At 41.7% G+C, this 14,436-nt stretch overlaps 2 protein-coding genes across 2 annotated transcripts in view; one reads left to right on the plus strand and one right to left on the minus strand.

The window, feature by feature from the left end:
- The first annotated feature begins 4,567 nt into the window (after window positions 1-4,567).
- On the plus strand, window positions 4,568-7,985 carry pnp5a (purine nucleoside phosphorylase 5a). Its single transcript, XM_083993528.1, has 6 exons — window positions 4,568-4,818; window positions 6,004-6,173; window positions 6,274-6,377; window positions 6,535-6,710; window positions 6,857-7,047; window positions 7,216-7,985. The coding sequence occupies exons 1-6, from the start codon at window positions 4,796-4,798 to the stop codon at window positions 7,434-7,436; spliced, it is 885 nt and encodes a 294-aa protein (XP_083849654.1). The 5' UTR covers window positions 4,568-4,795; the 3' UTR covers window positions 7,437-7,985.
- A 132-nt stretch (window positions 7,986-8,117) lies between these two features.
- Window positions 8,118-14,436, minus strand: part of capn1 (calpain 1) — a 28,818-nt gene continuing 22,499 nt past the window's right edge. The window contains exons 10-22 of the mRNA XM_083993527.1: window positions 13,542-13,702; window positions 12,915-13,075; window positions 12,808-12,819; window positions 12,487-12,698; window positions 11,816-11,855; window positions 11,651-11,716; window positions 11,504-11,561; window positions 11,335-11,399; window positions 10,952-11,020; window positions 10,683-10,761; window positions 10,450-10,566; window positions 10,251-10,309; window positions 8,118-10,141 (exon numbers count right to left, since the gene is read on the minus strand). Of these exons, the coding sequence (XP_083849653.1) occupies window positions 10,115-10,141; window positions 10,251-10,309; window positions 10,450-10,566; window positions 10,683-10,761; window positions 10,952-11,020; window positions 11,335-11,399; window positions 11,504-11,561; window positions 11,651-11,716; window positions 11,816-11,855; window positions 12,487-12,698; window positions 12,808-12,819; window positions 12,915-13,075; window positions 13,542-13,702 (1,126 nt within the window). The 3' untranslated portion in view covers window positions 8,118-10,114. The remainder of the gene's footprint in view (window positions 10,142-10,250; window positions 10,310-10,449; window positions 10,567-10,682; window positions 10,762-10,951; window positions 11,021-11,334; window positions 11,400-11,503; window positions 11,562-11,650; window positions 11,717-11,815; window positions 11,856-12,486; window positions 12,699-12,807; window positions 12,820-12,914; window positions 13,076-13,541; window positions 13,703-14,436) is intronic.

Consider the following 14,436-nt stretch of genomic DNA (forward strand, 5'->3'; position numbering starts at 1 on the left):
AGGATCAATATTTAGTTGGAGTTAAGTAGGTTTGCTATAGCCTGGACGTTTCTTGGACAGTAGGACACTGAGAGTAGAATAACCGACCGAGTATGTTTCTAGTAAAGTGTTAAGGCCAAGGTAATGGATGAGCAAGTCTTTGTGTGAATATAATAAAAAAAAATATTTACATAACCTCAGACGTATGGTTTATGGTGGTTTATGTGGAGGACGTAAAAGGCAAACAATGTGTTGAGCAAAGTACTCTGCAGCAGAGTAAAGAACACAAGACCGAGCTGTTCATCTGGAGGTCAGGCATCCAAAACAGTTGAGAAATAATCATATCAAACATCTAACTGTTTGTGTTTCTTTCATTTTTGTATTTAATCTGTGGCTTTTCTAGCAAGAAGCCTCAAGGGCACAATTACTGTAAGATACAATGCAGTTCATGTGTAAAAGTAATACGTGCTGCCGATACAGGGTAGTTCAACTCTGAATAATAGATCCAAAAGGAAACATTAATCACACTATGAGTACAGTATGTGGACACTTCAGGTTAGAGAGAGGACTCTGTAATGCTACAGTCGTGGGAACGATCTCTCATGTTTTATCATGACAATTCAACTGTGCACAAATCCACTGAGAAAAAAAAAACATCTCACTAAAAAACTTACCAACATTTCTTAAAATAAACTTTTAAAAACACTGTAAAGTAAGTGGCCATGGAAGGTTATGGAAAGTCTTTGAAGGTGTAGGTTCAATCTTTAAGACTGTGGTTGAAAAGTTTTTTCACGTCCGTACTGTATGGTTTTCCATCCATATCCCTACATACTGTACATTCTACATCCCATTCTGGTGAAAGCAATATATTATGCTGGTGATGTTATGAGGGAACTCCGGATCTAGCACAAATACTCACTTAGGTCTCAGGGATGAACTGAGTAGATTTTGGAGGTCAAAGGTCGTTGTCACAGTCACAGCGGCCTCACACGACAATTTTGGCCTTGTGAATGTAACATCTCAGTCACAAATTCTCACTCTCACAGAATTTGGCTTTAAAGGTCTCTCCCAAACACATTTCTGTCCATAATTTACAAATTGACACACAAACAGTGGCACTGTTAAATTCAAATGGAGTGATTACATGTATTTTACACCATATTTCTGGTTGGCATAGGCATAGTATTGCAGAGGAGTGATTGTATGTTTGCTTAGGAAGGTTCCTAACTGAGTGAAGTGACCCACAAGTACGTATCTACTCAGCGGTCACAACTTCACGATCAATGACCTCTCAGACAGGAGAGCATGTGAAATGACTGCATGTCTGTGCAAACCTAATGATTTCAGGTCAGGACCTCACCGTGTGAGAAACCTCAGCTTGCATTAGCTGTAACAAATTACTTCAAACACGGCAGATGATGGGTGTGGAATGCATATCCAGATGCCTGACAGGATAGAGACCTGTATATCGCTGCAGGGTCTGCTGACATTGTCCTCCATGTCAAATCGACGTCAGATGAGATGACAGATTTCTGTGGGACTGACCACACTGCGACTGTGGACACATGTTATCAAGCTCTTCTGTGCTGCTTGAATAGATACAGATAGAGCGCAGTGTCTTGTTTTATTCTACATGCCTGTTTGTCAGCAGTATGAGTGAAGCACACCAGCTCTAGACAGCTGACTGTCTAATGACTGCAGCCATGTGACCGCTTCTTCCCTGATACCATCAGCATCTCTACAGCAGGGAACATTTTTATTGACATTTTGAACTGGTTGCAAAAAACCAAGGACCATGCAAAGAGGTTATTGGTGTTCATTGTGACTGTGTCAGATGGCTGTCACTCATTGGCTGAGCCAAAGGCGTGTTGCCTGGAACCAAGAGGAGGGGCGAAGGGGTCAATAGGTCAACTACTTCCGCCCCACTGCGTTATCAGAGAAAGTTAATAACTGTTGGTTAAAAAGAACTAGAGATACGAAGAAACCAGAACCCAAACAGTGGAATGGTTGTCTCGAAAGGAAGTCATAACACACACAGAGGCTGACGACTGTCCCCCGTCCCCACTGCCAAACAACAAGTCAAGGTTGCACTACGTCAGGAGGACGTATGTTGTGGTGTAGGCTCCCCATGTTTTGTCTGACATCTCACATGACTTTGTAGGTTATGAACCTGTATTTACCTGCGTAATCCTACATAACTGGACCACCAAGGTCAACACCAGCTTACATTATCTTGCATAATGATTACAGGCTGACTTCCACAGGCTGTGTTTTACTGCTCTTTGTTTAGGAGAATACTCTCTCATATAAATATGAATGCAATAAACCCCCAAAAAAGGAGATCATGAGATTTGAGAGTTCAACTGTAATTGTGGCATGTGTTAAATTTTTGCCCTTTGCTTTTTTGTGTGTTGTTTTGTCTGTGTTTAGCTTGTTTGTTTCATGGGAGTGTATCTTCGTGCAAGCTTGCAGATGGTCAGAGATTCGAGTTAACCCTAACCCTATAACCCTAACCGTTAATGCTGTCTCAGGACCAGAAAGCTAATTCCAAAGTCAAAATATTTTTTTGTCCAATAATTGCTAGATCTCAATTGGGTGGTCATTACATCTATGGAGACCCCGGGGGCCATGGGAGATGATAATACTGACTTGTATGCTAACCTTAAAGTCCAGCCAGCATGCTATTTCCTGTGTTGCCAAAGATCGTTTCTTGCTTCTTGCTTGCTAGCTTTGACAATTGGTGAATTTACAGGCTAAGAGTTTATAACACCCTACACCCTACATCTTCTGGACAGTGAATGTAGCGAGTTAGCATGCTAACTTCAAGAAGAAATGCTACAACAAAAAAAGCGGGAACATTGACGTTGCTTTTTGGTGAATAAAGGTGTGAAGTTTGATGCTGAATTCATTTCTTCTGGACAAACTTTTAACTTTAATCTCTTCCACAGTACAATAATAGATGATAGGTGATATATAAAACTGCTAGAGCCTTTATGTTCGACACTTGAAAAACTTTAAATGCAGGACATTTAGTGATAATGGACTATTTTCATGATATGAGTAAGGCTCAGAACTGATGACACTGTTCAAGTCGCTGTCTACTCTCTGAAAAGGACTTTACTGCTTTGTGTTTCCTGCTGTTTCACACTTGGCGAACAAAATCATCTTAAAAATGTGTGTCCATTGCCGATTATCACTTCGTTTCGTCTCACATTTATTGTGGCACATGAATGACGGGACGTCTAGTCCAGGTGACACTCCTCATGACTGTGTGTTTGCATGGCGAGGCCATATCCCATGAGTAGCAATGCAGAGCCATAAATTAGCCAATCAAATGGAGTCTTTGTTTGTGATTTACTGGGTTGTGATCTGCCTGATTTACAGTGCGTACTGTACAAACGGGGTGTGTCATTTAGGCTGCGTACATCAATAAACTAACAACAATAGCAGAAGCACATAGCACAGTGAGTGATGAAGCAACTGGAGTGGACAAAATATTATAAACATAGGCTACCGTACAATGGTTTTTATCTTTATTGAATCATGTACCAGCAGATTATCAGGATTGTTTCATATACAGTTATGGTGGGTTGTATAGGTTTGCTAATCTATACCATACGTACCATGTTTACTGTTAAATGCTTTTTAAATGGTGGTTAGTGTATGTTATCATATCTTATCATGGTTGAACAAAGTGCTTGAGAGTTGCAGCCTTCCTCATCAGCTGCAAACACGACCTCTCAAATGACTCTCAGTACCATTTTGTGGTGATATCTGTGTGTGTGTCGCTTGTTTGTATTTCAATAAATAAAAGTAGTACTCATTGCACAAAATGTGATTCCAGGGTTTTCTATTAGAATTTTTGACGCATTATTATGGAATTTGGTTGTTGAAGCCTGGTAAGCTCAAATAAATGGATTTAAGCAAATTTAAACAGTTTTATATTTATTATATAGTAAGGTATAAAACAATATTCCCCTTTGAAATGTAGTTTAATCTTAATTCTAAGTAACCCAAATATTTACCTGCACCTAAAGAAATAAATCAAATTTAATATTTTAATATTAAAAGATAAATTAAGTTTATGGTGCATGCAGAATTGTAAATGTGTTTCCGTCACAATCCTGATCATAAGAAAAATATTAACTTTTCTTACTGTATTGGCGAGAAAGGGGGGCGACAATCAGACACGTGACGATCAAAACAAGACGTTTCCTGAGTCATGCTGAAAACGCACATCATCTTGTTTTGCATAGGTACAGCGTGGATCAATAACAGAGAAACCTGATCATTGGTGAAGGACTGATGCAACATTGTGACCAGTTTCCAGTTCACAACAATAACACTGATGTGGACACTAATCCCCACTGTTATTGCTGCTGGGAACAGGGAGGGGAGGGAGAGGAGAGGGTGAGGGAGGGGTGGGGGGCGCTGACGGTCAGAACCGACACATTTTTTATTTCCTTTTTCTACACTGCATGCTATTTTGAAGGTGTGACAACACAACCAATGAGGCTGCAGCATTCCCTTTTGCGTCATTTTAAGAGGGGGCGGTGCGGCGCCCCGACCCCTATAATAAACCCGGCGGAGGCGCTCTCTCCTCAGACACCAACAGGCACAACTAGGTCCTTTTCAACTAAAACCAGAAAATAGAGAACAAGTCATTTTAGAAACTTTTTTTTCTCTTTGTTTGTTTACAATATTTAACATTCTCTAACAACTAGGACACTTTTGTGGCTTGGAACCAGATTTTTTGCGCTTAAAACAGCCTAACTTTTTTTAAATCCTTTCTCAGACTCTTATTTAATCTTCAACAATGTTTCCAGACGCAAACAAAAGGTGAGTACATCTTTTTGATTTTTTTTTTTTAAGCCTAATTCGTCCCATGCTGCCGACCACATGGCACTGGCACCCTTCACGGGCACGTCAAGGCACAGGGCAAAAAATATACCAGGAATGTAGGAAGGCTGCCAAGGGAGAAGCGCACATGCGCTCAGAGGCAACAGACACTGAGGCTTCATAGAAACCCATTCATTCATTCCAGATGGGGTGCAACGAGGACCCCCACCTCTTAAGTCTCTGAAGACACTTTTTATGTTAAGACCAATGTTCCTTTGGGTTTTGAATGTCTACTTTATTTGCCTCTATGGTGATTTTTTAAAACCGTTAATATTGATTATTTTTATTTATTTATTTTTCAAAAGTGCGTCCTGACTTACTTTTGCAGCCTTTGTGAACAGAGTCCGTATTTATAGCTCAGTCCCAACAGGACGTCCAGTCAGCTCTACAAATTGAAGTAATTGCACAAAATCGCATTAACGGCAATAGACGAATCAGAGTGGACAAGGGATGTTTCATCTTAGTAGCAGTCAAAACGCGTGCGCGCGTGCGTGGCACCTTTGAAGTGCACGAGAAGCATGATACTACTGTGACTCTGCAGGAATGTGCGCGTGTCACAGAGAGAGAGAGAGAGAGGGAGAAAGGGGGAGCCTGCATGTCTCTCTCCAAAAGTCATATCCTTATTAGTAGCACTGTAGCACTTCTCAGATTTAGGGTTCGAGTCAGTGACAGTTGACCACCATGTGAGTCCAGTCTCAGACCACAGACATACACAAACAAGACCGGAAGAGACTTTATGGACTTTTTTTTTGTTGATGGGGGGCTGCAGGGTTTCCCTCGGTGGTCCCGGGACTCAGTTGGACAGAGGATGATTGAGCTGCACACAGCTCTTCAATCTAGATTTTAATTATCTGAAATATTTAAAAATCAATCAGTGTCTGTCAGTCTTGATAAGGTAATACATATCTAGGTAATAAATAATAAAGCAGTGCTGATAATAGACACATCACATGCTACTTAAAGGGCAGTGGGCAGTCAGGTCTAATGCAGTAAAAGCACAAGAGATACAGATAGATTCAGTCGTTTTCATGCTTTCACAACATTTAAAGATAAAAGATGTCACGCTGACTTGAGCTAACACTGATCCTAACCTCTGACCTTCCTCTTCTTTTTTATCATGTCCAGCTGTACCTACGAGGAGTGCAAGGCCATTGCAGATTGGCTCCTGGCCCAGACAGACGTCCGACCCATGGTGGGCATCGTGTGCGGGTCAGGCCTCGGAGGGCTGGCTGACATGTTAAAGGACCAGGTGGCCTTCAACTACAAGGACATCCCCAGCTTCCCCCAGAGCACCGGTGAGTTGACGCTACGACGACACACTGTGTCTGTTGCAATGCAGACTCCTCCGTCGCAACACGGTTGATGTTCACTGACTGGTTGTGTTTCTTCCTGCAGTGCATGGACATGCAGGACGGCTGGTGTTTGGCACGCTGAAGGGACGGCCATGCGTTTGCATGCAGGGGCGCTTCCACTTGTATGAGGGCTACGCAATCCAGAAGGTGTGTGTGTGTGTGTGTGTGATTCACTACAGCTACAGTGCATTTTTGACCACTTGAACTAATTGCATTTGACTTTCTGTCCTTAAAAATGCCCCATATAAGTCATGTGATGTCTGGTTATAGTTATGTAATGTCTGTATTTATTTACTGTTTCCAGATCACACTGCCCATGAGGATCTTCAAGCTGCTCGGTGTGGAGACTGTGATACTGACCAACGCAGCCGGAGGCCTCAACCAGGACTTTAAAGTTGGAGACATCATGATCATTAAAGATCACCTCAACATGCCCGGCTTCGCTGGCAACAACCCTCTGTCCGGACCCAACGATGAGAGGTAGGTTCTTCTTCTTCTTCTTCTTCTTCTTCTTCTTCTTCTTCTTCTTCTTCTTCTTCTTCTTCTTCTTCTTCGTCCTCTCTGTTCAACTCACCATCCTCAGGTCTGGTCCCTCACTCAACCCGTCCTTATCTTTATTGTTGCAGGTTCGGCGTTCGTTTCCCCTGCATGTCTGATGCCTACGACAGAGATCTGCAGCAGCTGGCCATGGATGTGGGACAGGAGCTCGGCTATGGAGACTTCCTGAAGGAGGGCGTCTACTGCGTGCTGGGCGGGCCCTCGTTCGAGACCATCGCTGAGTGCCGTATGCTGCACAAACTGGGCGCTGACGCTGTCGGTGAGTAGATTTGTCTAAAAGTACACCTTGTTTTTCAATATTTCACCTTAAAACCTTCTAAACTGAAGCTGGATGCACCTACATTCGCTGCTCTTCTACGATAAACATCCAACACCTTCATCAGATTTCGCAGTGGTTGATGTTTTCTTTCCTCTTCCGTTTCTCCAGGCATGAGCACAGTCCACGAGGTCATTGTAGCACGTCACTGCGGCATGCGCGTCTTCGCCCTCTCGCTGATCACCAACCAGGCGGTGATGGACTACGACAGCGAGGAGAAGGCCAACCACGAGGAGGTTCTGCAGACGGGGAAGCAGCGGGCGGAGCAGCTGGAGCGACTGGTTTCCACCATGGTGACCAAGATCGAGCACAACAACAACAACTACGTTTAGGAGGAGAGACGTCATGCTTCACGCTACTCAGAAACTAGATTTTTTTAGCTTTGTAGTAGACTTAAACGTGGTCACTGTGCAATCAAATGCTCTTGCAAAGAAAATCCCACTTGGTTTAGCATTTACTGTAGGAGAAGAGTTGGGCCGCTTTAATCTTAGGTCAAAAGATGATTACTGTACGTACTAGTCATTTGAAAGAAATCTCACTTACATAGAAATCAAAAGAACGCACACAAACTTTGTTTTCATGCCACTTGTGCCTAAACTGACATTGTACATTCCTAGACCAAGCGGCTCCAGATTTTTAAAAGTTTCATTTCTAAGGTTTTTTTTTTTTTTGTATCATTTTAAAACGAGGCGTTTTTGTTCTAACTTAATATATGATCAACTTGTGTAAATGTCTGCAATTTAACTTAACAATGAGCCAAAATTTGCTGTAAAGATCCTAATATTATGTTGTTGAAATATGTACATTAGTAAGGTATTATTGTTGCTTGTCTTTTTTTAATATATATGTTGTTACTAAAGTACTATTTATTACGATAATAAGTTGTCTGTGTTGTTCTTTGGGGTGTGAAGGGTTGTCATATCTTTTTAGTCACTGAAAACATGAACTCAACCATCATTCTCACTCACTCAATTCAAATCTATAAAGTGATAAATAACTCAAGAGACTCAAGAAAAGCTCCTCAAGTTTATTTCCAAAAGTGTGTTGAAGTTTAACAGAGGAAGCTGCTCAGTAAACCAATGTATTGCTTGACGAATGTGTCCAAAGGGAATGAAAGGGTTGCCAATGTAAACATTACGTAGTGTTGCATAAGCGTTACGCTGCAAAAACTGAAGGACAGGATTGCTGGCATAGGGTCAGACAAATTTTATGGTTTTTCACTGAAGTTAAAAGTTGGTAAAATAACTGGTATCGGCCGAATGGACAGTTTTGTTGTTTGCTAACACTTGTTGATGAAATTATGACACTTTACATGTATATCCTCCATATTTAAAAGTGGCAAAGTATTTTGTCATACAGCTCTTCAAATAGAACATTTTGCTCCCATGGTTGAACAGGAATCAGGCAGGCAGACGACACTTCACATTTCACACTGCATGCATACAACTTTCCTCTTGCATAACTGACTCACTGACGTGTTCTTGTTCCCTTTGAAAGGCAAGTTCAAACAAGGCTGACATCCCTTTATAAACACTACGACATCCACCATATTCCACGATATAAAAGTTAAAAGATTTTTTGTTTTTTTTTGTTTTTTTTTTCAAATTTTTGAAAACAGTCTGTAAAAAGTGCCATGCATTACGATAAGCAGATACATCTTAAAGCTAAACAGGATTAGTACTAGACTCAACACATTCTCTATGATACAGCACTCCACCTCCACTGTCTCCGCACTGCGAGGCCCAGTAGAAGCTCGATGGGACAAAGTTTGGCACAGGATGTAAACAGAGAGCGCCAGTCAGGCCAGCAGTGTTGCTACGAAGGCCAAGTAGAGAGACATAATATGCACATTCATTTGCGCTACATGTTGGATGTTAAATAGTAAAGGCTGCAGAGCAAAGTTGAAAGACTCTGCAGCTCTCCAGTTCAACCACAACCAGCACTGAGATTGTTACAAATGACTTCAAATATCTCCCATTAAAACAAAAGTTCATTACATTAAGTCTTATTGGCCTAGCAACATGGTTTATCAATTGATTTTTATCACTGGTTTGATTATAAGAAAAAGAAAAAGAAAAGTCTTCTATTCAATCAGCAGATGGATGCAGTCATTCAGTAGCAGTACCTTCAGGGCTTCAGGGCTTGTTATACATTTTGTATGCGTAAGTGGTGTACAGTTTCCTATTTGACTGGCTGGGGTAAAACTAATGAATGTAAATTACTGGGCACAGTTTTCAAGTGCTAATTAGCTAATTGGTCACTTGTGTAGCACAGAATGGAAAAACATTTTGAGCCTATCTTAGTTTAGCTTAGCTTTACCAACCATAGCTGTTTGAAGAACCAGACCGGATTGTGTTTTTATTAAAATAATGAGATAAATCAATAATTACTGCACTGAATGTTTAAACGAAGTTGTTGAGAAATTTGTACTGTATTTCCTGCAACCAAAAAATGAAACAAATAGATAAAATTGGCCCTCAAAATTCTTTGTGTATTTTATATGTTTATAAATGTATTTAACAAAATTTATTTGACAACATGATAAACATATAATCTAAGTCTGGTTGGTCCTCTAAAGCCAAGCTAGCTAAATGCTTAGCATCGTGAAAAAAAATTGCTGGGATGTAGGCTAGCTTGCGCATTCTTCAGCCAAGCTAACTACATACTGCTACATTTTTGTCTCAACCCATGGAAATTAAACCAATGTTTATTTCTGCTAGATATGCTGAATGTTTGTTTACTGCGTTGCAGTCAACTGTCGTGCTAGAAGAAGAGTTCACTTCCGCTGACACAGGTGACAAATAAAAAGATTGGCACAATTTTCCAATACAGGCACAGTTTTAAAATGAATTTACAGTCTTAAGCCTCAGAGGGCGTTGGCAGCGAGCGAGCGGTGTGGAGGAGAAGTAGAACTGGCGGAGAAAAAAGGCACTTCTGAAAACGACAGATACTGGGCCTGGAGCTGCAGCAGGACGCAGTGCAAGAGTCACAAAGGAGTCCACTCATCTCTCTAGGCAAACATGGTCAGGGTAATCCACTGTGGAGCAGATACAGCATGTGATTTAGGGAACGCTACCTATGAATAAATCGCAGGTACTTCATGTACAGACATGGTAAATAAACATCATGTGAATGCGCGGCCATACCTGGAAGAATGTGAGGGATATTTGACCGTCTGCGTCTGTGTCCAGGGTTTTAAAGGTTTCTTCAGAGACAGAAACAAAGAGAAGCATTTATCGACTTTTTCAGCTGCTGAGCCTCAAGCGTCAATTACAAATTTAACTGTTTGTGTGCGTCTGCTCTTTTAAGACACTGGAGGTGTGTTAGTCGGAGGACTCGACTCACTGAACATGGTTTCCAGTCTGACCAGGCAGGTGACGAAGTTGTCGAAGTCGACCGCCATGTCTTCCTCCGTGTAGCGCAGGATGATGAGCTGGAACAGGTGGTTGGTCAGCTTGAAACCTGCATCCACGGGGACAATAAAGGGATTTAGTACAAATGTTTGGGTGCAAATAAACAAGGAATTTACTGTTTTTCTTTCCCCTTTTTTCTTTTATTGAAATGAAAAGGAACAGCACCTGCAGACTCAAGAGCCATCCTCATCTCGTAGGAGCTCATGGTGCCCGATTTGTCCAGGTCAAACTGCCTGAATATGGTCTGGAGGGAGTGACATACAGGGAAGAAGAAGATGGACAGAAACCAAAAAACTGTGAGACAGCAAACAAGAAAATAAAAAAAAACAGTCCACTGGCTGGATGACAAAATAAGCAAGTGTCTGACGCAAGTACCATGAGGAAGAATCGATACTATTTGAGATCAAGTTTGTGGGAACACTGTGTAAACTCACCAGGTATCGTTTAATCTTCTCCCAAAGAACGTGAAACTCCGTCAGGCCGAGCTTCCCGCTGCCGTCCGTCTGATCCCAGGAGTTAAAAAAAACGGTGATGTTTCATACGTATGTCTGTTTTATTTGCATCCCAGAATCAGTAGGTGTAGTTACCCAGATCGTTTTAAACTACGACCCAGATGTGATGATGTGAAATCTGGGCTGAACATGCCGATCATGGAACTGTGAGATCTCTGGTTTCTGCCATTTGGCTCAGTGTTATCACAAGAGGTCAACATCTAGTCAATGAACCAGACTGCTAAAAAAAAGTCAAACACCGTTATCAGCCTGTTATCGGTTAATATTCATGTCTCTAACACAAAATAACAGCCACCGCAGGATACGTCCATGAGGTTAATCATGCTGCGACAAGCTTCCTTCGTGAAGCCGTCTGTCTTCAGGTCTTTATCTGTGTGGAAGAGAAGAGGAGATTATCTTTTAACCATTTTTAAAAACCAATTCTGTAACTTTAGTAAGTAAAAGAGTAAGAGAGTGAGCTCTGCTGCTACTGACGTTTGCTGATGATCCTGTTCAATATGGTCTGCAGCTCGGTGACACTGATCTCCATGTCCTGTTGGCACAAACGAAAAAGACCAATTTACTTCATAAAATTATTTCACAACATCAACTATTTCACTCCCTGCTGTTGTGAGATCTTACCGCCCCTGCCAGCTGTCTGAAGAGATTCTTGAAGCTGGCGTCGATCTGACTCTCCTCCAGCTGAGTCTGAAACATGGAAAACATTTTTTTTTTTTTTGTAAAGTCTTGTTTCATTCTACATTGTTAGAGGTCATAGGTCACAGGACAGTTGTCTCATCGTCTCACCTCTGTTGGAAGATCTGCCACAACATCGTCATCAAGCTCCCTGACATTGAGAGAAGATTTTCAAAATGTTAATTTGTAGAAATTCTTAATTTCTGTACAGTTCAAACAAAAAGACGACAAAACACTCAATATCTTAAAGTAGGGGTGTGCCAAAAAATTGATTCACATAAGAATCGCAATTCTCATTTAATACGATTCAGAATCGATATAAAATGTCCCAAAATCGATTTTAGAAAATAAAAAAATGAAACAAATCTGCTGGCTGTCGGCCTCCATTTCCTTAGAATTTAAAAGGCAGGACGTTTAACTGCATTTTAATTTTGTTACTTATATTGCTTTTATGCAACAGTTTCAACAATTCCATCTAAGCATGGATAAATGTTTAAAACTCAATTAATGTGAAAAAGACACTTTAGTCATTCTGTCTTGCAAAGCAGAGGATCCTTTGCACACCGATAGACTGAAGCAGAAATCAATATGAATCAAATCGTTTTGAATCGAAAATCGATTTTGAATCAAATCGTAGCCCCAAAAATCATAATCGAATCGAATCGTGAGATAGTAAAAGATTCCCACCCCTGTCTTAAAGGTAGGAAATAAAGAAATGAATGAACAGGATACATTCACACAACGTCTGATTACGTCTTCACCACCCAGGTGTAGCTACTCACTCAGAGTCGGCGGGCTTCTCAGAGAAAACCCTGAGGACAAAGTCGGCCTCTTTGTGCGGCTCGAATGTGGACGGGACGATGACGTACTCCCCCGCCGGCAGCCGCAACCGCGAGCTGACCTCCCTCAGGTTGATGAAGAGCTCGGAGCGAGCGCTGGAGGCGTGGGTGAGGAAGAAGTCCCGCTTCAGGTGGACCCCCGACCTGCCCGTAAACTGAGACGCGAGAAACTCTGCTTACAGTAAACTTGCTTAAAACAAAAAAGGGGTTTAATGGTGCGCTGTTTATTTGTTCAATCTCACATAAAGTAGAAAACACTCTTACCTCACCGGGAACCTGTGAAGAACAAAGAGAACATCAGTGAGGTGATGAGGAACAAAGAAAAGTGCAACCACGGTGGTCAACGTGGACAAACTCGTAGGTTCTCTGACCTCATAGAGAGCAAACCCGATGGTCTCCATGTCTTCGCCCTCTCGCCGCTTCTTCCTGCGGTCCTTTTGCATGAGAGCGACGAGGAAGCTGCAGTCTGATTGGCCGGGAGCATCTGGATGCTGCAGGACGAGCTTGAACTGAGGGTTGAGCCAAAAGGTTGCTGTGTGGACAGGTAAAGTGTTACGGTTAAAACTCTGACCAACTAGATATCAACAACAACAACAACAACAACAACAGCCTCTTCGCATTTCCATGAATCCTTCACCTAAAAATGTATTCATTAAAATTTCCATGGGTAGGAGGACACCGTTTTTGTTGTTTCAGTAACTGATTTAAACAAGACACACTTGCACGTCTCTGTTCATGCTGGGGCAAGTCCAAAATTTATCTTAAAACAGGCCATTGTGTCAAGGCTCGGAGTTTAAATGGGAGTCACTGGTTCACATTCCTGCAGTAAATTCATCCAAATCTTTCCCCCCCTTCCTCCTTCTACATGTCCTTGTTTTTGTAACATTCAATTTTAAAGAATCCCCAAAAACCAAAACCAGTCTGGTGATTGCTAGAAGAATCTCAGAGGTGCTCAACCGTCAACCCAACTTCTAGCCAAACCCTCCATCGCCTCATACCTGGGAAGTTCCTGCAGCCTCCGGCGGTGCTGCCCCTCCTCCACTCCCCCTGGTAGAGCGAGGAGCTCCACTTCTTCAGCTGGTTGTTCTGCAGGGCGTCGGCCGTCAGGTTACAGAGCTCCAGACGCGTGAACTCACGCAGGAAGTCACTGAACGACATCCTGAGAGAAGGAGATATGTACACTGCTTATCCCCAATGCCATTTCCATAATCAACAAGACACAGTAAAGGGGATCTTGGCATGCAGATGTTACCTGTATGTATGTATTTTTATCATGTGATCATTGTTGACTTATGTTGTTTTGTCTTATGTAAGTCTTGCTGCCAAGCATCTGTGTTCTTTTTATGTAAGTGAGACCAAAGATGAATTTCCTGCCTTGGTGGGACAATAAAGTTTTTCTATTTCTATTCTGTTTTTCTATTATTTTTTTTATCCCATTTGTCCCAACTGAGCCCTCTCCTTTAGCCCTACCCCTCAGTTTTGGGGCATTCACATTAGGGGGTGGGGGTATCCCGATTGTCTTTTGGATGAATGGGTTCGTTGAAGCTTTTTACTGCTTGTCCGATAATGGGAGCGTTATTATTATGGATTTTTTTCCTTTTTTTATCGTAACTGGATCTGTGTATTGTTATAATATATAACTTGAACTTTTTAAGAGGAGCCCAGGAAGACCAGCCTGTCGTTTGTAATGGGGATCCTCAATAAACAATAAACAATGTCAGTTCATTATGATGCATGAAGACTGATGAAGACATATTACTGGTCACAAGTGATGTGTCATTTTCTAGGGGAATATTTCCACAATGGGGCAAAGGGATGGGGTAGAAACGAATGTCATACAGGACTGGGCTATTGACATCAACTGGTGTGTAACACATACAATCATATTAACAG

The sequence above is a fragment of the Trachurus trachurus genome (genome assembly GCF_905171665.1).
Source record: "Trachurus trachurus genome assembly, chromosome: 18".
NCBI classification, from domain to species: domain Eukaryota; kingdom Metazoa; phylum Chordata; class Actinopteri; order Carangiformes; family Carangidae; genus Trachurus; species Trachurus trachurus.